Source organism: Phaenicophaeus curvirostris, chromosome 1, assembly GCF_032191515.1.
Source record: "Phaenicophaeus curvirostris isolate KB17595 chromosome 1, BPBGC_Pcur_1.0, whole genome shotgun sequence".
Lineage (NCBI taxonomy): Eukaryota > Metazoa > Chordata > Aves > Cuculiformes > Cuculidae > Phaenicophaeus > Phaenicophaeus curvirostris.
The window spans coordinates 36093226-36119794 of NC_091392.1; the positions used below are offsets into that span (position 1 = coordinate 36093226).

Below are 26569 nucleotides of genomic sequence, written 5' to 3' on the forward strand. Positions count from 1 at the left end.
GCCATTGATTTTTTCAGATCCACCCAGCTTTCATTTGTTATTTTCTTTCACTGATTATTTTAATAGCGAGTCTTAATGTAGCATATGTTTGGATTCCTGCTCCAGTTTTACCCTAGCCATTATTAACAATGTAAACTCCTCCTTCATATGGCAATGCTAATGTGCTTAATTAGCTCCATCTTAGTTGGCAAAGCATTGTTGAAAACTTGCATCCTATCTCCTAAGGTTTCAATTTCCCATTTTGCTAGCAGATAAAAGCTGATGATAATCCTGTGCTGCAGGTTTGGGGCACAACCATGTGCATCCTTATTTTAGAGCGTAAGCAGACAGATGGCCTCCCACTTAAACTGTTACCTCATCGGACTGTTATCTTCAGGCTAATCATAATTATATTCATGTATCTTCTGAGGATGTTAATTACAGGAAGATGCCTTCTTTTTCTTGAATATTGTATCAAGTGCACTGCACAAAGAGGGGGGAAAGTATTAAATCATACGTGAAAAAAATTTCCAAGAGGCCAAAAGGTTTTTTTTGGGTGGCAAAGGGAAATAAAAGTGGGAAGAAAAGAGACATAAAACCTTACTGTCACATGTAGGTGATTCAGGCTGGAGGGTAACAGCAACAGCAGAGCTCATCACACCAAGTGAAGGATGTGAGGTTGGTTGGAGCAGCAACTTGTCTAGATCAGGAGCTGCACACTGGAGATGTCCCAGAGCAAGGTGGAGTGCATGCATGGGGTTGCTTCACTCCTCATGTGCCTATGAGTGAGGTGGGGGGTCAAGGTTTCCTCACCACTAGTGTCTGCTAGCACAGCACACAGCCCATGGGTCTGGGAGCCAGGAAGGAACAGAGCACTAACCCACATTAATTGTGTTGGCTATCTAATGCCAAGACAGCAAAGACGTCTGTAATTTTCAGACAATGTATGTAACACATAGTGGCAGACATTAATTTGGCTGCGCAAGTAGATATAATAAAGCTACAACAGGTATTATTTCTGAATTAAGTAGGTATATAGCAATTGGACCTTTACCTGCGCTAAAGGCTATATGGCAAGTACATTTGGATGTTTAAAAATTAATGTGACCAAGAAGATGATGGGAGATTAAAGAAGGATGAATTGAGAGACAGAAATTCTACATGCCTCTGTATATATACCTATATATACCTATATATATATATATGTATATATACCTCTATATACCTCTGTATATATATACAGAGGTGCTGGGGTGAGAAATGTTGCTTCATTCAGGCTTCAGGTGAAGTTTGAGGTGTGACAAATCTGACTCCTCTCTTGTGATCAGAGGAATGTATTGTTGTCATTGCTCTGGATTCTGTCTCTAATGATGACCAGACCAGATGTTCTGGCTTTAAAATAAGCTACGGACAATTAAGTTACTGTGCAAGGAACTGGCAGCGCCAGCTTTCAGTAATTTTCTGTCTATGTGTGGATGTGATGTGATGTGATGGGAGTGGAAAGCAAAAGCAGAAATTTAATATGACCCTTGCTACAGGCATCTTGGATAAAGCACTCTTGGCTGCTAGACAAACACAGGCCTCGATCCTGCAGAAGCCGATTAGTTTTATACACACAAATAGTCCCACTGTGGCATAAAGCATGCAGAAATTTATTGGAAGATGCCTCGAGAAGGGAAGTGGGAGTGAAGCAAGCTGGAGGAATGACTAATTAAGAAGTAGAAGGGAGTTAAGCACAGGGTAGCAGAAGTTCAGCCACTTGGCTGATCCATATAGTGGGTGGGTTACAGCTGGACCATCACATCAGATAAAATAACAGGAAGAGCCTGGTGATGGCAACCACAAGAAGACGACCACCAGGAAGACCAAAAAGTGGAATGATCTTTTTATACCACTGAGCACAGTGAGAAAAGAGGAGAAGAGGATACATAAAGTGATTAATGCAATTATTCACATCTCTGACTCAGGACTGAATGGCTGTTAGTACTTAATGCTTTTTTTGTGATTGTATTTTGGTTATTTTGCAATAAACTGGGTCCAAAGGGGACATGCAATGAAGCCTTTGGGAAAGCAGTGGCTACTAAGCCAAAAGAGATTAAGTGGAGAGTTAGCAAATAAGTGAATACAAATAATGTGTAAATCTAAATAGCTGAGGAATTAATATTTGCATAACTCTCTTACGTGACAGAGGCAGGGTTGCAAATATGAATGAACATGCACCACAATCTTTAAATCTCATTGTAACCAGCTAGGGGATCATGTAAGAGCAAATGAAGAGAGGAAGACAGAAGAATCCTGTCCAACCTGCCTATGACAAATCTGGAGGGATGGCTGTTTAACGCAGTTTCCTGAGCCCTTCAAATTTTGCCCCACACTGCACCTTGCCACATCCCTGTCTCTGCTGTTCTGAGTACCTGCTCTTTTTAACCCAATAGCTGCATATTATAAATTCCATGAACTTGGATGTGAACTACAATACTGCCTAAAAAAGAGAAAAAGGCTCGTCATCTTGATGGAACTCCAAGAGGCAGGTTGGAAGCCAAGCAACAAAACTCATTTCAGCCTTTCCTGTGCTATAGTATTTCCTCTCTGGCACGTAGGATCAGTGCTCCCTGGTGCCCAGCTTAGCCCTTAGCTCGGCATGGCGAGTCTCACAGCAGAAGGAGCGTCTCACCTTTAGGGGAGCCTCATAAGACATGTCCCCCACCTCTGGGGTCCCTAACAGCAAACACACTTCTTGTCAGGCACACACCTAGAGTCCTGGGACAAAAAAAAAAAAAAAAAGACTACTTGCATGCAAAGCTTTTACAAATTTGGTCACTGTGACCAAACTTTATTACCCATTTTATGGAGCTGTGACAAAAGTCTAGGAATCAAACAACATGGGGATCACAGAGGCTATCATGTTTATTGTGCTGAACAGACTGTGATAATCCATTAAAGGAACATTTTCAACTAGCAAGCGATTCGAAGTACAATCATAGACAGCAACTCTACATGAAGAACAAAGCAAAAAGTTAGAAGACACTCAAAAGAAAAAGTAAACTGTAGTTAAACATCTTGAAGCGTTTTGTTTTTTTTCCTGCAAACACACCTCTCTTGCAGAAATGGTAGAAGAGTTAAATGTCCAGTCTTAGTTAGCAGTGACCAATGACAGCAAAGAACAGTCGTATAAAATTTATCTCCCACAAAAATAAACTATATATATAAAAAATTTTATGATGTTCTCACTGACTCAATGGCCACATGCAATTTTTCAGTCTGAATAAATGAGGTATAGTAGGCCCTAAGAGGTAGTAATGTGTTTTGATTGTACTACAATATATAGAAAATACAAGATTCAGTTCATCAGAGTGGTAAGTCTCTCGGAGGCTGAAGTGTGACACACACAGAGCAACTATTTCTGTGACATCCACTGAATATGGTGGTTTAAAAACTGCAAAAAAACCACCCCGAACCCCAAAAGGGACTTGCTAAGGCTTGATTCGATGCCCTTTGAGGTCAGCAGAATTCCTTCTACTGTCTTCAAGTGACACTGGATTTGGCCTGTTGGAGCTACTGTATAGCTAGGATTATTTCTCATTCACTTAACATTAACGTGTAATACTCTGATCAGCTCTTTCTCAGCAATTTCTGTCACTGAACCCTCTGTGGACTTTTGAGGAGGTCTGCCTTTCCTGACACTGCCTCTTGGAAGAAGCCAGTAAGTAGTTATCTTTAACTGCATTTGGCTTGGTACTAAGCCATACCAGCAGACACCTTCCTGAGAAACTACCCCTGGCCCAGTTATTAACACAATGGTACAAAGTACTGACTAGAAAAGAGAGGAAGAAGGGAAATAAAACAGAAATAGAGAAAAATGAAATAAGAGGAGAGGGAGAGAGAGAAAGAACAACAGAAGTGAGAGAAAAAAGAATAAAAAACCTCTACATAAGAAGCATTTAAAATAAATCTGGCTGAAACATATTACAAAATCACATTTGTGTAAAATACACGAAAATACTTGTCAAGTATTTTCTTACAATCTACTAATTATTTCTTTTAAAAACACATATTTGTGATTGCATTATGCAAAAGCTGGGCTTGTTGCTTCCCACCTACAAAGCTTCAAGTTTCTTTGAAGGTTTTTTTGTTCATTTTTTTTTAATACGAAAGTAATTTAAAACGTGCTCATTTTTGACAAGTTATTTTACAAAAATAGTTTTGAATTAGGGATTAGTTGCAGTCCTCACTGTTTCAAACGTCTCAAAACTAATGCTGAAAGTAACAAGTTCATTCCATTTAAAGTCTGGAGGTAGGTCTTTGTCAATCAATTAGTCCATTTCTTTAAAAAAATCATTTGAGGTACAAACTTGGACAGTCATATTTAAACATTACAGCTAAATTTTTTTCTATGTCATGTAGTGTCATTGAAGAAAATTATCCTCAGAAACCTATCAGCAATTCAGTACAAAAATATATTCAAGTTAACGGTACATTACACAGAAGTCTAGCAGAGAATAGGGTAAGTACATTAAAAAAAAACCAAACAGACCAAGAGAAAGAAAAATACATAGTCATGCCAAAACACAATAAAGATATTGCTTCTTTAACTGCAATTAAGTGTTGAAGTAGAAATAAGGGGAAAATGCAAATACTCATGATTATCTACCCAGTAAAAATTTCCTGCATTGAATGCGTATAGCAGCATGTATTTATCAGTCTGTTGAGTTAATTGTAAAAATCAGAGGTAGTATTGAATAGTGGGGTAATATTGCATCTGGTGCTAAAAGTGCTGCTTTGAATGAAAAGATGGAGAAACGCCTCTGGCACAGAAGTGCTCAGTGGACCATCCTATGTCAACATACATTGCTTAAAGTAATGCACGAGCTTAGCTGAGGTACGTGGTGGTTCTTACATCATGACTGATGAGCAATGAGGAGAAATTAAATTCTTTTGAAATACTAGTGTGGGACGAGTGGAATTAGTTGAAACTAAGCAAAACATATGGATTATTTTTTGTTCAGACAAATTCATGATTAATTTTGAGGTACCTTTCTGTATGTTTTAAAACACTTTTCTCAATAAAGACTTAGTCATTAATGGCATAAGAGTGTTTGGTGTCAGTCGTTTTTGTTTCCATAGAAAACATCTGGCTCTACAGAAAGCCGACTCCGTCTGGCTTCCTATCCTCCAGAAGATGAGGGCTGTTCATTTTGTTTACTACTACTTCTGCTGATATGTTTGTATCTATAACTATACAACCTATCTTTGTCTTTCTTCCCTTTTGCAAAATGAAAGTACCTTTTTCGTGTTGATTTCTTTCTTCCAATTACCAGCTGAATGAAGTGAAAGATCAGCTCTCATTTTTTTCCTGAAATAACAGTAAGTCTTAAAAAAAAAAAAGTCAAGTACAAGTCTACAAGACGGTTACAAAAAAAAAAAAAAAGAGAGTAGTATCTATCCCTTATCTTTGGTGTTCTAAAACAGGGAGTTCACTAAGTAGGGACTGGGTTGCTGGAAGTGTTGCAAGGCTTTAGTGTTACACACCCAGCCTTTCCTATTTCAATGCCCATTATATTGACTATGTTACAAGTTTCTTGTTTATATGCAGTGCAGTGAATGACATAAACCTGATTCAGAGCTCTTCTTGACCCATTCACCCTTACTTAGCAGCTCAAACAAACTATTAGTAGGTTAAGGAAAAAAGAAAACAGTAATTAAAAGTTGCATCATTAATCTGTGTCCCCTTTGTGTTACAGCAGTTTTTCACTAAACCTGGGACTGTGAAGGGATTACAAAGAAGATGATTAATCAAATCCTTTTTAAGGTTATGCAATTTTTTTTCCCCAGGTGAAAGTGGAAAGACCATGGCAATAGAAAATAAGTGGTCAAGGCAGTGTCTTCTCCCTTCAAAAGACCCAACTGCTGATGAGGTAGAAATTGCATGGTGCGGTCTCCTAGTCTTCCTCTGCAGACTCTTGTGAGGACGTTTCTTCAGTCTCTTCCTAGAATACACAAAGAGAAAAAATAAATACTGTGGTGACAGTGCGTCTTAGGCTGCCACCTCACTCTTCTCCCACCCAGCTGGCAATTAAATCCTGGGCTAACAAAATGCCCTTACAGCAGCTATGACATCTCAAGAAGCCACTTTGAAGAAGAGGGGAAGGTCCTCTGCCTGCCAGTCACCCTACTTTGGTTTGCCAGGCTTTCCTCCTACCTCGGTACCATGAAAAAGTAATTTGTGCCATGCTCCGTCATGGGCCTCTTCGGGCCAGCAGACTAGAAAATAGAAAGCATTTTGAACAGGTATCCAATGTGAAGTGGGTGCTCTGGGAAGCCTGCCCCATATCAGCTGTCATCCTCCACTCTAGCATTGCCTTCGCGTTTGCCTTCAGCAGGCCTGACTAAATGCAACGCTCTTAGACTGCTCATTTAACAAATGTGCAGTACCTTTAAGGGCACAAGCAGTAAACCGGGGGCAATAAACATCTCTGATAAAAGAGGCTATCAGTGAAAAGTTGCTTTTCATCAAACGTTGCACATCATCACCTAAGACGGCACGTGAAAAAGATCTAGCAAGAAGAGGAATTTACCCCCTCAGCCAACTGAAACCTTTTAAGAACGACCGGCTTAAAACAGCTTATAACAGTCTTCATACTTTAATAGATTTGATTTTCCACATGGCTTCATTTTGTCTGGGTGGCTAACTGACACAATTTATAACTCTCTTCCTTTCCCAGGCCACTACAGTGCACCATTCAGCAGAGCACGCCTTAAAGCTCGCCTGCGTTATATGACCAAACTTCCATTCATTAGTGTTTGAAACACCTCAGCTGTGAAGAGCTCCTAAATGCTACCATGTGTGACACCGCTGCAGAGGAGCGGCATCAAGAAAAAGCACTGGGCTTTAATCATTGGCCACTGCTTACTGCAATCCCCTTTCAAAAGGTTTCCACCTCCCCTCCCCACAAGAAAAGACTGAAAAAAAAAAAGCTGTAAATCCGGGGAATAAATGTAAGTATAAATGAATGGATGACAGCTTAAAAAATATAACCATAGCAGCATCAAGACATGAGATTTCACACTGGTTTTGTTTAGTCTGCTTTGGGTTATGTGAGAAATGTGAAAAGCGTGAAGCAAACGCTCCCCCCTCTCCCTTCATACTCCCACCCCCTGCTAAAGCTCAGGCCTCAGATATTTAAGCCAGTAGTTTTTATCTCCTGACTAGGAAACAGGCTGTGACCCTGGGGTACCCTCTTGAGCACCAGGCACAAAGGAAGATGTAGAGTGATCAAAGCTGTGGACAGAGGAAAGAGCAAAATCAAGTGTCAGCTGCCCTCTGACCTTGACTTTTCAATTAATATTTAAATTCCAGAAGACACCGATCTATCATGCAGATGAACAATTTCTTCCTCACAATTTGTGTCCACTTGTAGCAAAGTTATATTCATAGTGCTGCTAAGAAAATGATCCCTGACTCATGGAAAGATTACGTGAGTTTTATCCTGTCCCTGGCAGCATCAGGAAACTCCATCGAATCCCATTAATGTGTAATGCATTGCCCTTGCTTACTTTCCTCACAGAATGGCATTGTGACTGTTACGACATTTCAGTCAGTAAGAAAAATGGTATCTACAGGTACCTAACGAAGGGCTAATTTGGGCTGCACGTGCAGAGACAGTGCAAAACATGTTGGTTTGAGCCTTGGTAATTTAGAATTTTGGATGATCGAGGCAAACACCACCTTTGCCTCCAAGCCAAGTATTTCAGTTAAAAATTATGACTGTGGTTTCTCTGCTTTTAACATAACTCAGGTAGAGAAGTTTTGGTGTTTGACGATGATAACTTGCTTAATTCCTTACAGCACCACAGTCAGCCCTCAGCCTCTCATCATCATTTCCCAGAAGACAGTGCACACGCGTGGCCACCAAGCAGCAGCTTGCTTTGTTTTACGCTTGGCTTGTCAAGCCTACTGAAACCCGATGTACTCATTTTCCATGAAAGTGGACTTCCAATCGTATAAAAAGAAGGATAAGGAAAAGGAAAGTATGTGGAAGAACACACTTCAGAGTCCAGTCAGGGTGGCCACAGAGAACTATTTTTAGTTAATGAGTAGCCCACTCCAGTGATTTTCTCTGTGAATCTCACAGTAGCTTTTTTTTCCTTGTAGACTCTGCTTCAGTGACCAAGAAAATAAATGAGAAGCTCCTCCTTCACCTAGTATGTTCATGTAATGAAGGATGAGTTTCCCTCATGTGAGTATGTATATGAAAAATGTGTGTAACTGTAGTACCTGGAAAAAATCAAGCTACTCCACCACAGATATTTAAAAAATAAACCAATTATTAAAAAATACTTGAGACCAGCAGACTTCAAATTCGTATCAGTCTTGGGAAAGATTTTTTTTTAATGAAGAAAAGCTGGCAAAGGGACCAGATTGTTGAGCTGGAAAAAGAAAACTTTCCTTCACTAAGTTCATTCCTTGCAATAGACTAAGATAGCTTAGTTACAGATGGGTGGTTTTAAGCCAACCTACCATGTACATCCCTTGTCAAGACACTGATGAAGACATGATTGCAGCTCTGAAGTTCTTACAACTCAAACAAAGGGACAATACAGACATATATGCATGGAGGGATGCAAAGGAAGAAGGAAGCAGAGGTTCTGAAAGAGAAAATGCAGATGTGTGTGACAAGAACAGAGAGGGATTTTTTGCACTGGTGAAGAACTGGTTGAAAATAGCAGAAGGTTGTGCAGCTGTGATCCTCAACCCAACATCTGCCTCTATAGCACCCACACATGCACACACTTCTCCCCAAAAGATGGAGGGGAGCAGGCATTTTGAAAACCGTGTACCCCTTAGAAGTTGCAAACCTGCTCTGCACTGAGTCAGTTCAGCCAGAGATTCCTTGAAGCACACTATGTGCCACGTAAGGGCACCAGGCATGTCCGAGAAAGGGTGCTTTGCCATCACTTAGCACCCTTCAGGCACGTACAAGTCCTTAGGGACCCACCAAGGTTGATGTATCAGCCATATATCATAGGATCAGCCCCAGAGTCAAACGCCAAAGGAGGAACGGGCTGGAGTGAAATACTTTGTAAGTCCAGATGTGCTTCCCATCAAGATGACGAGAAGTGCGAAAATCAAGAAGGAAAGCACAGTCATTAGAAATCCAAGTCAACCTGTTACAGCACGATAGCCGTGTAGAGCATAAATTCAGCAACACTACCACAGGAAGCACTCAGCCAAGAAGCAAAGGTTTCAGGTTACATGGCAGCCTTAATTCAGGTTGTTCTCACTTTTTAGGTGCATTCACTGTAGTTGTGGAGACAGAATGGTGACACGCATTAATTGACCATAGATGTCTATTGATCCAGTTTTGCCTTGAACTACTACTCCCCTGGTTATTTGTTTTTGGCTGCTGCAAGCTCATGAGAGGCTGGGCTAGCAAACTGCAAAGAGAAACCTGAGAAAGTTTCAAACTAATCAGGTGGGATCTGGCTACAGGGAAACCACAGCCGCACAGAGCTCAGGGTGAACAGGACAAACACATAAAGGGCAGAGTATACACTCAAACGCATAGATTAAGCTTTACTGCCTGCTGCTCACACAATATCCCAGGTAGCTCTGCATGCATCCCTATGCCCTCCATAGATGTATCCCCAGGGGCTGACTGACATGGGCATGTGCTGCAGAAGCTGTTTTACTTAGCACGCCCTGTCCTTAGTTGTCCCATGCATGGGTATGTTTATCCTGAGCTGCTAAATATCACAGCGTGATATTGCAAGACAAAATCTAAGCCAGTGCGCTGAGCTGTTTCCACCCTTAATTGCTGCAACTGTCCTACCAAGCCAGGAGTGATGTGGACCTGCTGTCTCTCCCAAAAGAGAGCAGCACGAAAGCCTTCTCTACAAATTCTATGTGTGTAACAAGTCTTTTCCTGGGGGGTATCACTGGCTAGCAGACATGGACACTGGGCTGAGACCCAACAGTGCAGCCCCCTTACCAACTGGTCTTGGGTCCTCGTAGGATAGAAAGGACAGATGTTTCCCAGTAGGTCACAGCAGGCACCTGCTCTCAGAAGGGCTACTCTGCAGGGGGGGTGGCACTGCTGTGTTAGCCCTGATTCAACAGTGGTGGAGGTAACAAAAGGGACCAGGAGGCAGGACAGCAGGCTTAAGTTAGAAGTGTTAGAAGTGTTATCTGCAGCCAGTAGACCTATTTGGGCTTGTCCAACACACAATTCCAAAATATGAACATCCTTGGTGGGATATGGTTGCCTGAAGACAGGAGCCTGTGGTTGTTTCAGATGCCTTGCGTATCTCATCTGGTATCCAGCAGCCAGGATAGAAGGCTGCTGGTCTCCTATTTCATGCCCATCTGCCCTGTGTGGATATCTATGATCCCCTAGGACACCTAAAAGGGTACAGCACACAGTGTTGCGATGCATGGACCTGTTAACCCTTTCCAGAGCTATAATGCTGCTTCTCTGCTTTTGAAGGTTCTCTACTGTGGAAAAACAAACTGGTGCATGCTGTAGGAATATGTGAAGTGATAACCAGCGGCACATGCACCTCATTCCTAAAGCTCAGTGATGGCACCATCCAGAATGGAGCTGTACCACATATGATACTATATAAACCACGGTGTCTTTTCAGGTCAGAGTGACCCATTGTTCCCAACAGACTTCCTTCCCATGACATCTTGTGCCACCTGAGGCCTCCATTTGGTGATCCACATTTGGTAGGTGCAGGCTATTTTTCTGGCAGTACAAACAGGTAATAGCATCCTGATGTCCTCAAGAACAGACAGGCTTAATTCAGTCTTCACATGTCCTCTACAATCTTTTTTTGGCAGAGGCCCCAACATGATCACAATAAAATCAGATAATGAGACAACTATCAGTGTCTGAGAGGAGCATCCCCTCCACCTGCAGAAGGGTAACTGTTTGACATTTTGTAAAAATGTTTGCTCTGTTCTAATACCCTGGAGTGAAGCTCCTTTACAGCTGCTGCAGGGTTAACTGCTTTTGCCTCAAGACACTCACTGGAAATTCAGCTAGCAATTCAGATTTTCCCACCTTGTACTCATGAATATATGAACTATGGATTTAGAAAACTAGAATCAGCTTTGCGAGATGAATTGCGGGAGCATGGTGATGCTATGTATGGAGCCTCCAAATTTGTCAGAACTTTTATTTTATAACATAGTATTAGCTATTGGCACAGATTTTGCTGGCTGCTTTGTAAGCCTGAGAGGATACGCTAGAATAGATACATCAAAAAAGAACCACTGATGAGAGCAACTTCCAAACTATGGACTATGATCTGCTGTTAACTTGTCTGAAATCCCCTGTCATGCAAGGGGGATAATAATATTTTCAGTGGAGACCTTGAGGCCAGTGGTTCCTGTTGCAGGCGCAGGGGTCTTGACTGTGCTCAGCTAAGACACAACACCACCCCAAGTGCTCCACGGCCAACGCAACAAACCACTTTAGAAATGCTTATAGCACTAAGAGAGACTCAGAGTAGGTTTGTTGTGCTAGGGTGGGATCTTTGAGCTCCTCCATCCCCTGCAAAGCACACTGTGAAGCTCAAAGAAGTCAGCTGTCACTCAGCAGTAGGGCAAACTTTAATTTAAGAAGATGGACTCAGAACTCAAATTATTGCAGGTATTTACTGCACACATCACAATAAAAGGATTTAGTAGGGCAGAAGAGATCATCATGACCTCACATAGAAAGGTCACACAACTCCTCTTACTGCTGAATTAAAGCATGTTTTTAAAATTTCTAGAAGAAATTCTTTCAATACAGAAACCTGTATCTGAACATAGGTGAGTCAAGCAGCCCACTTCTCTAGCCTGGTGGTTAAAAGCACAATTAAGGCTTAAAAGCACAATTAAGACCTCTGCCTACAGAGCAGTTCTGAGACTCTCTGCCCTCTCCTAGTGCTGTTTCTGCAGTCATTGACTATGGCATGGAATAGGTCTGGGGGTAGGTCTCCCCAGGGAAGCAAAACTTCCCGTGTTTAAATGACATTAAAGATAAATAGAGAGACGGAGAAGTGACAGACCATGGGGCAGTTCTGGGTTGAGAATTAAGGACCGGAAACCAACATTCCTGCTTTGAACATCTAGGTCTCTATGGACCTAACCTCTAATGGTCCACCTTGTCACCTAAGGATCTTGGCCTTCAAAAGACTACAGACTTGGCCTTAGCACAACTCCAATATTTGGATATCAGCAAGCAGCCCTGCTGAGCTGCCACTGGAACTTTCCCAGTGCCCCAGTGGACACTGGTGGGCATGTGCAGAGCTGCCTAATGTTCTTGGGGGCCGTCCAAGGGCTAGCAAGTCGCTTAGAGATAATGCTTACTTGGAGATGTCCTCATAGTTTCCACAGTCAGGAAAGCAATGCACAACAGGCAGCAAGAATAAGACTTATCTTTGAAGTATGCATGTACACAAAAGCACTGGTTTGGAAACTCACATGCAGACTTCTTTTGAAGTTCCCGTGCTCTCTGATTTGAAGGAGATACTTCAAGCTGGGTTTTCTATTTCTAGGAAGAAGCTGACCCACCAAGCTGTTGTGTACAGAGGATGCATCTTTCTTCTACTGAAGTCATTCCAGTTTTATAATAATCAAATATTGTGTGAAGGATGGAAAGGGAGCACAGAGAATAAAGCATAACACTGATGCTGTCCTGCTGGTGACCAGTTTGTGGATTTTGAGCTGCACAGCTAGGAAGCAAACTAAGGATGTCCTCTCTTTTCACTGCTGAAACCATACTGCTTGACCAGCAAAAAGGCTGCTCATGAGGATTACTGGGTAATCCACATCCCTAGCTGTTGGAGGAAGTTCACTAGCTGGGGTAACCAGGGTGAAGTTGCTGGGGTTGTGCTGGGACTCATCTGCTAGCCAGCGTGGCCCAGGCCAACTACAGCAGCAGAAGTCAGAGAGAGCTACCATCCTTGTGCACCCAGGAACCACTCCTACAGATCTCCTTCTTCTGCTGGAGGAGGCGTCTAGCAAATCTTGGCCAAGTTTTGGTCCTTGAGCAACAGGTTCGGATAACCGGAGGGGACCACGACAGTGCTCAGGAGGATCCCTTCAGGAAAGCACAGGACAGGACATTTCTTGTTAAGTTAGAAGTGTCTTCTTTAAACATATATTCAAGTCTCTTCTTCCTGTTAGATTAAGGGGGAATTCAAAAACATTTCTCTATCTCCTAACTTATCTCCCACTAGGAGAACTGTTTGATATAATGGAGTGATAATGAGTCTCTCTGATTACTCTGAGTGAAAGGGCTTATCCGACACAGGAAAACTTCCAGAGACAGAAAGACAGGCTGGTGGACATATGGATACTCTAAAAAGTAGCTTCCTTAGGCTGTTTCTCAATGTCTCCTTACAGATGGGCTTGAACAAACCTCAGCTCCAGCCGCCCAAATTTGCCATTGATTTTAGAGTAGCCCTGAAGTTAACTGAGCAATGAGGTTTCTGCAAGGCAGCAGGTCACTCAGCGCTGAAGCCTGTGCTGCTGAAGTCTTTTGAAATTGAGACTCAGCTGGTTAAATTATGTCAGGCCAGATTTCTTAAACGCATTTTGGCATCTGAGTATAGCAAGGGCCTTTTTGACCTAAGCAGGTCAAAACACTTTGAAAATATCTGTTCCCCATGTGATTAAAAGGAGTTAAAATCTCTAGCAAAATCTCAGTACTGGCCAAAAGAATTTTTCAGGAGGCACCATTTAGAGTCTGCAAAGCACAGACCTTAAGCAAAAATGGTGCTTGAAGCAATCACGGGTGCTGTGCTAACACTGACAGAGATGTATTTTGTCTTGGAGAGCTTCAGACCTACAAGATGTAAACAGTTCTGGTGGGAAGGAAATAAAATATTAAGGACAAGAAGGCAGTGGTGCTGTTCGAAACATATACAACCGAGCTGGACTAACCTCAACTTTGAAAAGCTGTTCTTACAAACCTCTTGCAAAAGCTGTAAACTGGAAGAGTGGCATTCACACAGCACACCATGCTCCAGAGCCAAAATCCAGGCTGGATTGTAAGGCAACTGAGTCTCCAATGATGGCCTCTAATCACTAATATGTATGTCCATAATTAGGTGAAAATCAAAAAAAGGTAGATGGCAATCTTTAAAAATCCTCAGGCTTGTACAGTCCACTGAAACACTGTGGGTCACTGCATTAGCTCTGCTTTCTTATGGCAGTGGAGACAGCAAAGGCCGAAGGATACAGGAGCCACACAGGTGAAACCAGGGGAGTTCACCTTGCTTCTGAGCCCCTGTGGTACTGGGAACAGTGCCTATTTCTGTGCATATTTTATGCTGAGCGACAGAGGAAGGATGATGGTGAGGGTCTGCCCCTCATGGGGGAATGGAGTAGGGAAAGGAATGCTAGGACAGGCTTTGAAACGGAGGTCAAACCCACATCATTTGCCTTTTGCCCACTCCCCTTATTTTAGAACATGAAAAAGAGAATAAAGTTAAGCCCTGTTAGATTTCTATTCTCCTTCCCCTTCCCTCCCCCTCCAAAGCGACTGCTTGTTACGGACAGGAAGCAACTGCCAGAAGTTATTCACCTCCAATCCTTTATCACTTAAAAAAGCATTATGGCTCAGTCCATGGAGCCACTGGCAACTGTGGTTTGGAAACAGCTCTCTATCTGTAATGATAAATAATAAAATAAAGCATCTTCCCTTTTGAACCCCAGCTGAGAGATTTTGCCAAGTGATCAAACTTGTCTGAACCTCGGAGCAGCAGCTTTGAAGTAATAAGAACGAGATTGAAAACCTGCAGCCAAGAGCCGCACACACCTCATTAGAGCCCAGCCATGCGGGAAGCTCGAGCGGCAGCCGCTCGGCTCGCCCTCACGTACCCACTGGAAAGGGGCTGTGGGAAGGGAAGATAAAAGAGCCTTTCACAGTGGAAGTGCACAGGTGACATTTTTACGAGCACCAGCCCCGAAGCCGAGTGGCTGGCGGCTGTGCACGCCACGGTGGGCAGGGTCGCAGGGGGCTCTGCTGCTGCCATCCCTCTCCCTCAGCCTCCCTGGTTTTCCTCTTACTTTCCCTTTTTTTTTGTTTCTGAAGGAAAGAGTTTAATGTACAAGGCTTTACCTTCCCCAGGTTGTGCTCAGAAAAGCTCCCCAAATGAGAAACACATTTCTGAAAGACTGTGAGCTGGGTTCTCCAATCTGGTTCAGTAGGGTGCATGTGAGACTTTGTGGTATAATTCAGCTAAATAATTTTTTTCCTTCAAAAAACCCAAAGCAAAACAAATACTCTAAAGCTTAACAGACTTGTAAAGCGCTTTTAAAACCGTCTGAAGAGTTCAGTCATAGATCTTACCACACAGACACTGGTGAGGCTGTGTGCTGGCAGTAAGGCAGAGTAGTTAACTTTGAGAGCTGAAGTTCTGGGTTTAATTTTCAGTTTCAGACTAAACAGCAGGTCTGCAGCGAAGGGCAGGGCAATGACTCCTGAGCAAAACAGGGTAATGGGAATGCTTTTCTTGCAAACTTTACTGATTGTGTAGCCATGGAGCACCTCTTTGTGCAGGCAAAAGCACAAAATCAGAGAAGTTTGTGTTGGTTTTAATAAACTCCCACCCCCTCTGCCCCTGGTCCCCTACCTTTTTTACTGCAAAGAATTCTGCTGCTATTTTATTATGTAATGCTGCAGGCTAAAAATATACCCCTAATTTAAGCCATCTTGCCAATAAATCTACAAATACCAGGTAATCCAAAAAGGGTAGTTATGGTTTAATGACATGCTCTTCTTGTCATCTTAGTATGTTCAACTTCTACAGGATTTAGAGCAATGCACTTAAAGATATTTTTATTCAACTTCTTAACTATTTTCACACAGTGTGGTGGAAGGGGTGATAAAAGTATGGTCCTCTTCAGCATGGAGCAGCAACCCAGCTTTTCAAGCTCCACTTGTGTCATGATCTGTGCTGCCACAGGGTGAAGCTTTTTCTTTCTCTAGATAATCTGATTCAAAGGGAGTGGGGCTGTCCAACTTAATGGATAGTGATTATTTTCTTTTGATTGTAGAACCTTTTATGGGAGTTTCTTTTCCAGTTGAACACATCTATATTCTATAATCAAATCAGAAAAGGTACCCTGGTGGAAACGTGTGTTCAAAGCATGCTTTCTTTTAGGACTGAGACAGATTTACGGCAACTTATACCTCAATGTTAACCTAGTCTTCTCTTCCTAAACATAAAAAATAGAAATATAAATTGAAATTAATGCTTCACTGTGTAAAAGAGTTCTTGGGAGACTATTACAGCAATGGGTGAGCTGCCTAACACACTGTAACTGTCTCTTTGCTGCTCTGATTTCAGTTTCCAGATTTTGCCTCAAAGTAAGCATGAGAATCAGGGAAGGGGAGGGGGTGGAAACCATTCACTGCCCTGAATCTGATATCTCCTGGGTCCTAGAGCTCACATGTCCCTTCCTTCCAGACTCAAGTCTGGTTTCAATGGAGCTCTCATTTTTCTTCCCACTAATCCTGCCGTGAGATCAACCACTGGTAACTCTGTGAGAAATTAAATACCAGGATGTGGGAAATACGAGATCTGAATTCAGGCAAAATGTCGGTGATTAATTTTTTTTATTTATCTCCTCCTCTTTTCCCATGGTTGTTGTGTGGCAAACAACTCTCCAAAGCTGAAATAAGAGATCGGCCTTGAACAATGTGACTACATTGACAGAGCAGTGGCAAAGAAGCACACTGACAGCATGTCTTTTTAGTATAAGCAACAATCATTTCTAAAGAAAAATTTCATCTAACATTTTCTGAAAACACTGGCATTTCCAGAAATGCATTACAATAGGATCAACAGTAGAACTTCATTATGGTGATTTGCTGGAGCGGACTTCATAAAGAATTTAACATTCATGGCACTGGGCTTCCAGTGAAACAGGATTCATGAGGTAGTTTGCTATGATGATGTGTTACAATGCCCAACAACCAGGCAGTCATTTTGAATGGCTCTTTTCCTTACTTAGTGTGAGAAAACACATTTAGATCCTACAAGAATGAACTGAAGATGCTTAAGACTGGACTGCCCAAAGGTTGAGGTCCTTCATGCACTGTTTGGCATTGTGCTGATGTCTGCAAACCACCTAAGTACTCCTGTAGCTTCGACCATGAGGTATCTAGAAGCATAATTCTCACCTCATAGTCTACCAAGAGGTTGTGATAGTCTCAAACATTACATGCTGTCTACAAACACAGCAGCACCATGCTCACAAGATCCAACGAGCAATTGATGACCGTGAGCTGTGAACCGCCTCCCATACAGCCTCCTGTATGTCACAGCTGGCTTGGTTGCTTCATGCCATCACAGCACTAAGTGACAGCATAGTGAGAGCACCAATGGAAGTGACCCAGGATGGGAGGTCCACGAGGGAAAATGGTTTTAGACTGTCTACCATGATTTTATCTCATGTGGACTTTTATGAATCCTTTGCCTGAGCAGCAAGGGAAGAGGCACGCTCACGGTCCAGCCTATTCATCCCAGCCTTAACGTTTGGCACAGGTGCCACAAGCTGATGGGCTGCCCCAGGAGGCAAGATCTCATCCCAGGTGGCATGACAGCACTGATTTCAAGGAACTAAATGCACTAAATTCCACAAATGCCCTTGGTGACTAACAAAGTAGCTGTGAAATGGTTCTTATTCTTCCTCTATTCCAAGACTGTTATTTCGGGTAACAAGAGGACCTTATAAAATTTCCCAGATGTCATGGAAACTCTAGAATAAAATACAATATTGGCTTCTTATTGCTTCCTTCCAGAACATGTTTAAAGATATATATCAGTTAATAAGTGCTGAGCATACTGCTCTCTTCTCTAGCCAAATCTTTTTTAATAGTTCTGGTATGCAAATACTATAACTGACCATCCTAGCAAATTAAATATTTAACAGATAAAAATGTATTTACATTGGTCTTAACTTTGGTTTTAATTGTGTTTGCCTCATTCACATCCATATATCATTTTTAATATGCAATTTCCAACAGTATTTATATGGTCCTACACTTGCATGGTAAAGACGTAGCAATTCCTAGAAGCGGCTACATATAAAGTTCATGTTCCCTGTTTTTCAGGCCGACACACGAGACGAGTTATAGCCCTGGAGTACCTGTAGATAATATTTATGCTTGGAAACAGGGCACCTTTCAGTGACTTCAGCAAGGTGTGGAGGAGCAACAATGACACTGACTGTGAAAGACACACAGCCATTATGAGAAGCTCAAGAATCAAGATCTCAGCCAATGCACTTTCTTCCTACACAGCCTTCTGACATACCTCATCTTTGCTAATCAGCATTTTGATGATTTTTGCTGCTATATGTCCAGAGGTTGATCATTCTGGTAGTTTCAACCTTCTGGATATCATTCCAGAAACATCTTAAAATGAGCAAGCTTTTCATGGGGTAACCAAGTACTGCCTAGAATCCCATATGTCTGTGAAGTAAGATACCCAAGTGTTAGTAGCACAGACTCTTGTTACTCATGGAAATTTTAGCCAAAATACGTAGCATGTGTATGCAGAAGTACCACTGTGTAATTTACTCTTGAATGACAATTTTTAAACACGGTTGCAGCCATATTCCCCAATGGCATTTCCCAAGCACACATCACAGCCTCTTCTCCTCTGGCTATCTGTAGTGAGATACTGGTCCATGTCAAAATGGAGCCAAGCTCTGAACTGGATGGAGCCCTCTCCAAACAGCATCTGTGGCCACAGCCATGGGGTCAAACACAAAGCCACTCTGTCCATAGCCACCATCTGCCTGTCTCAGTTTTCTTCCCCGTGCAGGGAGGGGAGAGGGAGGAGGTGGGGAGAGAGTGAAGAGATCTGCTGACTTTTGGAAACGTTTTAGCTTAGCTCTTCAGCCTCAAACTTCCTCCCAGCAGCTTCTGTATCTGCTCCGAGTGCTACACATGGGGCGGCTCAACAGCTGTAGCCCCTGAACATTTCTGTGTGCTTTAAGGGACAGGTCTTGCAGAACCCACGGGCAAAAAGCAGTGACCTGGGAGCACATCTGTATTGAATGGGCAAATGTGACCAGTGCTGCATTCAGAAAGCTGCTCTAGGGCTTGTCTCAAAGGAATTAAATGTTGCATGTCAGAACAGTTAAACCAACCTTCTTTTGCTCTGTATAAAATGGGACTTGCTCACTACAATGCCTGGTGATAACGGCTTCAAAGGAAGCAAGAGGCTCACCCAGCACGGTGCTGAGCAGGGCGCCTCTGCTCCTTAGGCAATGTGTGGGGAAACAGGGACATGCACCTCAGCCTGCCTTGTGTGATACTGGTAAGCTAAGCAAGAGGATGCATAATTTAGTCAGTAGGAAATCTTTAACAGATGGGACCATTCAAAACCCTGTTTCTTTTCTGAACTCAGGCACTGAGGCCAGTGCTGCTGTGAAGCTGGGACTCAATTAAACTGTCTTCCTCCTGGTTGTCTGCTCACTGGCTCTTTGACCTTTGACTCATTAGCTGCACTGTGTCCCAGGTTCAGTGAGTGGCATGGAGAACGTTTCCCCCTTAGCGGCTTGGGGTGCTGCTGGGATGAGAGAAATGGGCCAGGTCAGGTCAGCTACTTCCAGAGTCACTCCTGCAGCCACCACAGTCACAGGAGAAGCAGGCTACCTCTGCTCCCTGCAAAGCTCATTCCACTCTCACACCCCAAATACTGGATTCTAGCAGAGGCCATATAGGGTTTCTAAGTCCCAAATCATATGAGATAGGAGGCTGGGGTAGGCAGCACCTTATGAAAGTGCAGCTGCTGGGCTGCAGGAGAGACCAGGCAGGTAGGGATCGGGGTATTTGTGATTTTCTCTACTACAATTGCAAATACTGCCAGCAGAGCTACCTGTGTATCTCCTTGTAAATCAAAAAGATCGAGGATGGGATTACAAAGGTTATTTGAATATCTCATGAAGCAGTGGTTATGATGCACACTTAAATACTTAACTACTTCTGTAAAAACCATCTCCCTGTTCTGTTTGTGCTCTTCAAGAAATGGCTTAAATGCTGGCTGAGCTCTTTCTATATTTTCATTACTGGTAGGATGGGTTCAGTTGAAGAAAATACTCAAATGTGCTATGAGCAAAAGCAATTTTTATAAAAGTTATTTTTATAAAATTCATTTGTGGTAATGAACCTACGTGTTTAGTGTTCATTGTGTGAAACTGTACTTTGCCATCACAACACTGAGAGGCCAGTGTGTACCTAACATTTTCAATACAAGAAAATATAAAATAATGTAAAAAGTTGCCCTATAAAGCAACAACCCACATCATCCGTAAGTATTTCTGATTTTTGACTCTTTAAAAGTGATTGAGTATACTCCTGTCTTGAAAGCAATTTTTCTCCTTTTCTTCCCTGCCTTCTGGTGACATAACATCTCAGCTTACATGTTTCATTTATTTACAGCCAAATTTCTGGAAGCAGCCACCTCAAAAATGTTACTCTATCATAGCTATGTAATAAATGACAATCATAAATACCTAAAAACTTGGAAACCTGAATCTTTGATGTAGGTATTTAGGAGTAACCTCATTTAATTATGTTACTTAGAATCTACTCAGAAGCTATGCCAGATTAATAAAAAAAAATTGCTGCCAGAAATACCTGATTTCCTCTTCAAGCCCTTTAGAACAGGTTGGGGCTTTCTCTGTTCATAGAATGGGTAATTGCAGTATCTCTATTTTCCTTCCGTTTAAAAAAAATATTAATTTTTTTTTTTTTTTGAAGGAACCAGACAAACTATTCAGTCTCCTTGTCGCAATGAACTGATTATAAAAGAAGACTGACTATGTCTTCTTTTGGAAACCACGTCATGCAGATGCCATCATTTTGCCTCAGAAGTAGAATTAAGGTAAGGATGTAGAGCCCAGCACCCTCCACTAGACTCCATCTATTAAATCAATGAAGAAAATAAGAGACTTTCTGGATTTCCTTAAAATCAAATTCAAATCTCTCCCAGAGCAACAGTAGGTTTATTCCTGCAGTTCAGACATCCACCTAATTTCTTAATAATTCTAGCTGTAATCCACAGGTTTGATATTATTCTAATTTTCTTTGTTTGTTAGTTCTTCATTTTACAGCAAGCAATCCTTACATGTTACTCGAAATATAAACGGCGCAACTGGTAACAACCAATCATAATTTTCAAATTGGAGCCATTTTTCATAAGACTCCCCATGACATTCTTATCCATTTGCTAAAATAATGTTTTCAAATCAGAAAAAATGTTTCTGGAACACTCAAAAGCACAATCTGGAAGGATTTTGCAAAGCAAAAATGTTCAAAAAACATAATCAAACCCTATTTTGATTTTAAATACTCAGTCCTCAAGTGATCATAATGTTGTGAAGCTTTGGAAAAACAAAAATTCCAAGGACACCTACGGGGAAAAGGGTCAATAAAAACAGGTTATTTCATCATGAAGCTATTTATACAAAACCTCTGACAAGTTCCAACAGGCATCATCCCCCTTTCTAGAGGTGGTCAGAGGCACAGCACTGAGTCAGAGGGCCCTGCAGCAGGTCCAGGGCTCAGCCCCACTTGGAAAGCTTTGGGCAGCTCCACTGGGGCCACAGTCCACATGGGAAGGTGCAATGAGTCTGGGCTGATGGAACTGTCACATACGCTTGCTTGGTGCATGTGCACTGGCCACCAGACACGTTAGATAGCCCCTATCACTGCCTTTGGGAAACATTCAGTATTTGCTTTAAAAATAACAACAATAAAAGAACGGTAACTCATGCTTTCCGTGGATGTTCTGGAGTGGTGCGTGTAACGTGCATAAACTTACCCTACTCTAAAGTATAAAATTCCACATACCATTCGAAAATAAAGTTTTTTTAACTCTGGGATCTGACAATTTTCTGGCTCTCTGTATCAGTAGACAAATAAAAAAGTACACAAGACAGCTTGCTGGGTGCAGTGGTAAGAGCAATGAAACCCCAGGGCACCAGGTCAACCTCCAAACAGTGGCTTTTTCTCAATGCTTCTATAGCCAAGGCTCAATTGTGCGAGGCTGCAATATTCCCAGCATGGCAAGACACAGAGTGGGCTTAGACAGTGGCACAGGCTCTCTTGGATGTGTATGTACACCTGCATGGGCAAAAAGGATTTGCCATCTTTTCAGTAACACTGGAAGCTTCTTTTCAGCCTGGTAAAGTGGATCTCTGGAGTAGTTTTACCACATTTCTCTCTGGGATTTCCCAGAAGGAAAAAAAATAAATAAATCCACATGTGGTGGCTAGCATGTAAGCAGAACACCTGAAGCTGTGGAAGCAGATTTATTGCACAGCACAGAGAGGAACAGGGGCCTGCTGGCCAAGGTGTCCCAGCGCATCGGACCTGCCACACAAACACCACAGGTCCAAGGCTCAGATCTGCTCACAGTGTCTGCTGCTTTTGAGCTGCATATGAATGCGTGAATCGTCGATGTAGCTCCTGGGCTGCAGAACTTCATGGTTTTAGCATTTACTCTTTCCTACATTGAGCAGGCATGTGAGATGGGTGCAGCTGAGGAACACACACGTGTTGAGGCTGTGAGTTGTATATATATGGCTAATGAACATGCATAACTTTATTGGTACCAACACTAAGAAATGCGTAACAGGAAAAAAAATATAGCATGTCTGCATTTTCTTTCCTATAAAAATAACACTTTTCTTTTTAGCTTTTATTTTTGTTGGGATTTGATTTTTTGGATGTTGTTTTAAAATCATCTAATGCATTTGGCATTGATTAGAAAAGCATACTTCATGTGTACTTTTTGTATACTTTTTCTGTACACTTTTTCATGTATACTTTTCTGTGTGCACTTTATGTGTACTTTTCTGAGTAATACACTGTCTTTCTGACTGATATGCGGTCTTTCAGACTGAGATACAGAGGATTTGCACAGATCTGAGATTTTAACAGACCTCCCAATGAGATTCTAAGAAGATTTTTAAAGGGCTGTTCTACACTCACAGTATTTCTTCTCTCTAGAAATGATAAAAATAAAACATGTTCTGTTTCTAAAAAACTTTGATAGCTTTCATGATGATTTCCTAAAAATATCTATTTCCTTTGTATTACTTAAGACTGCAACATATGGCTGCGGCCACAGCTGCTACAAATAGCTAAAAACAAGGAAATGGAGAAATTTCTATTTCTGTTTGGACTGCTTATACATACACCTTGGTAAGAATACTACTACATCATGTTTGTGAGATCTGGCTGTATATTCTTCGAAGATAGGGTGGATTTCGAAGGAGTGCCTTATTTCTGAGATTTAGGCATCCATATATATGAAGGTGCTAAACTTACTGATGTCTTACTATCTTTTTGTCATTTTCACAAGGAAATGTAAGAATCTGCATCAGTGAGCATCACAAAATGTGTACAGACTGTAGTATTTAAAATTTTGTATTAATTATACGATGTAGATTTCCAGTGCACTTTACTGTTGCATTTATCATCTGTGTGATGGTAAATCTTCAGGACTCTGGGGATGTTTCAAGATACTGCAGAAGTTTATATAGGTATCTGCATGGCCCTAAACTGGACAGCAGATGTCCATAAAGAGAGTCAGGGCATGGCAGAGCCCTGCACAATGCTTAATATCTGGGAAACAGTGATGGGAACAAAGCTGTTATTCATAAAACGAGAAATTTATCTGGTCTTGCTGCTTCTGTATTTTTATAAATTATACAAACCCATATGGCACAGCTACTAGCAAAAGCAACAAGAGTAATGGTAATTTAAATTAATTCTTATAGAAATCTTGGAGAATACACCAAAAATTCAAGGCCTGGCACCCAGGGGTGAAACCTGATCAAGTGTTTCTGCCACTTTTACCAAGGCAGACTGGGGTAACACACTAAGCATCACACAGCAGTTCCCAACTGTAATCTCTTACAGTCCCCACTGATGAAGAAAGGATACATTTCTAACTTAATGCAGACTGCCACATGGTAAAGCCATCTGGGAGGTTACTTTGAAGGAAACAGATGGAAAAGGAAGAGATTCCTCTGAATGTAGTGTAAGATTTACATTATCCTCCATGAACTTCCATGTAGTCCCCATGTTTATATAATTTATCATGATTTCCTCAGATAGCTGAGATTAGGAAGCCTGCATGAGCTCATGTTCTTGTTGTTAATTCTGAGTCTGAACCTCCCTCCTTTAAAGGGAAATTCAGTAGTGTAAAAAGAAAACTGAGAAAGGCAACCAGACTTAAGTGAAACCCAGCAGCATGAAGTTCCTGATCATCCCAAGAATTATGCTGCTTTACCTCCTTCTTTCAGCCTCAGGAAGACACTGCCACGAGGGCTTGCTCACAGGGATAATTTTTGTTCTCTGGAACAGCAAAATCATGAAGTTGAGCTAGCATAAGCATGGTAGTGGGACCTAATGAAATCAGTAAGGGTTAAAAAGAAGTTCATGTTTTGACTTCAATGACTAAATGGCCTGTAAAGGTCCCTTCCAACTCAACCCATTCTATGATTCTGTGATTCTATGATTTCACTGAACACTCCTCAGGACAGGAATTAAAAAAAAATGTTCTCTGAGTGAAGAGAAATACACAAATAATTTAACGTGCAATTTCACTAGTTACGTTGTGATCATTGGGGATTTTGTAAAAAGTTCTCTCTCTCCTTTCTTGCATCCTTCCGTGCCCCTTCATTTTCTATACAAACATTTCCTTTACTAATGGGAACATCAAAGGGCCTTCTTTTCTCACTCTCTCTCTCTCTCTTGGTCAGTGACCACGGAGATGCTACTGAGGCACCATGCAGCAGTGGCTGCATCTAGCTGGCTGAAACACTCTACGGCATCCCCACCAGAGTCACTGCTTTGGGAAAGAAGGGATGGGAAGATCCATACAGGGAACCCTGGTGCTTTGGTTCAAACATCTACATCATTTTGCCATCAATTAAATCTGTCATTACATTGTTCTGCTACAAAAAGAGAGTCTCAGGTCCCCTCCTTGCCTTTCCACACCCCAGCCCCAGTCATTTCTTCCTCTCTTGTGCTAGGGCTTGTGGTCAATTACTACTGAAGCAAAACATGTACAGGAGTAAGTGCCCAAGGAGATTAGTGGCATCACACATGCCATCAGTGGGTAGGCTGCAGGCAGAGCCACAAGCACCAGCATCCTTTACCCTGCTGACCCCGGTGGGGATGAGCTCTGCTACATACCAGAGAAATTCACAATACAAACAGCAAGCCAGGAGTCTTTGCCTTTTGGATTTAGCCTCCTTCACATAGCAGGGTTCTAGCCTCCTTGTCTCTCAGCTGCCCTGGAGGAGATAGCCGGCTTTGTGCCCACTGGCAGACTTCCTACCATGTAGGAATAGCCTGAATGTGTTCAAGGATGTAAGCAAAACCATGGAGAGGAAATATTTTTTATTAGAACAACTTGGTTGAATCGTGTGGTGTAGTCAGAAGGTTACAGACGGTACATCCTTGGGGACTTTGTGTTTCTTGCATAAGCTGGGCTAATAAAAGACATTACCTCTCCTTGCAAAATTTATCTCACTTGAAAGTACTACTATCTTCATCCTGTATATTATGTCTGCTATTCGGAGACATTAATATTGTTTCAAGTGCCATGGATTCATAATTGCTGCAACTGTATTGATTTCTTTTGTACAAACACAATTCCTGCATGTGCTTTGGAAAGTTACATCATTTCACCCCTCCAACTCACAGGTAGGATGTTTTCTGTGTCTTAGGTAGCAGCTCCTAATTCTAACTACAGCAGACATTACAATAATGTACATTGTGCAATAAAGTATTAAAACCATAAGGTGGGAAAACAGAAGTATTACTCCCTCCTGAAAGCAGATCTCTTTCCAGAAAAGCAATGGATCCTTTATGCTCTTGATTAAGCAATCAGTCATACTTGCTGAATCGTGGCACAGCCCATGGACCCTGCCAGGCAGAGACAGACCTGCTCCCATACCCGCAGGCTGGTGCTTATGTAAAAAAGTCACATATTTAGTATGTTGGGTTTTTTCAACATGGGGTGAGCTGGGGAAAGAACACGGAAGTGATCAAAACTACAGAGTTTGACTGGTTTCATGACACCCTAGCTTGCACTTTGTCCAAGGTTTTAAAGAAGAACAATGCTTTCTACCAAAAATTCAAATACGTTAAGTCTTTGTGACAGATCCCGTTTGGTTATCAAGTTCAGCCTATTTTGTTCTGTGGATTTAGAGACTCCTTTAAACCAGTGATAAGAATGGTTTTACACCTGTGCCCCCTCCTTGCTGTAAACAGTCCCTAGTTATGCGCGCTCAGGACACAGAGAGATACATACTACATGCCGGAGTCACACTATCTTTGTGTGCATGTGCCTGCATTATCGCCGAAAGAAGGCTGCGGCAGAAAGAGGACATACCTGAGCAAGCACTGTTCATTGCTTCCTCCTCTCATTCCCAAGAGCCACCACGCGAATCATTCTGGTGGTTGTGCCTGGCAAGCCAACAGCTGCCCCTCAGATCATATGATTGATATATTTCCCTTCATTCTTTACAGTAAAAAAGACCAGTTCAAATACTGGA

General features: G+C 42.0%; 1 protein-coding gene across 3 annotated transcripts in view; it reads right to left on the reverse strand.

Annotated features, from left to right (window-relative positions):
• Positions 1-2824: 2824 nt before the first annotated feature.
• The window catches only part of HMGA2 (high mobility group AT-hook 2), a 117172-nt gene continuing 93427 nt past the window's right edge, over positions 2825-26569 (reverse strand). For all 3 annotated transcript variants that reach the window (XM_069852599.1, XM_069852591.1, XM_069852583.1), the window contains one exon: positions 2825-5966. In XM_069852599.1, the coding sequence (XP_069708700.1) occupies positions 5919-5966 (48 nt within the window). In that variant the 3' untranslated portion in view covers positions 2825-5918. The remainder of the gene's footprint in view (positions 5967-26569) is intronic.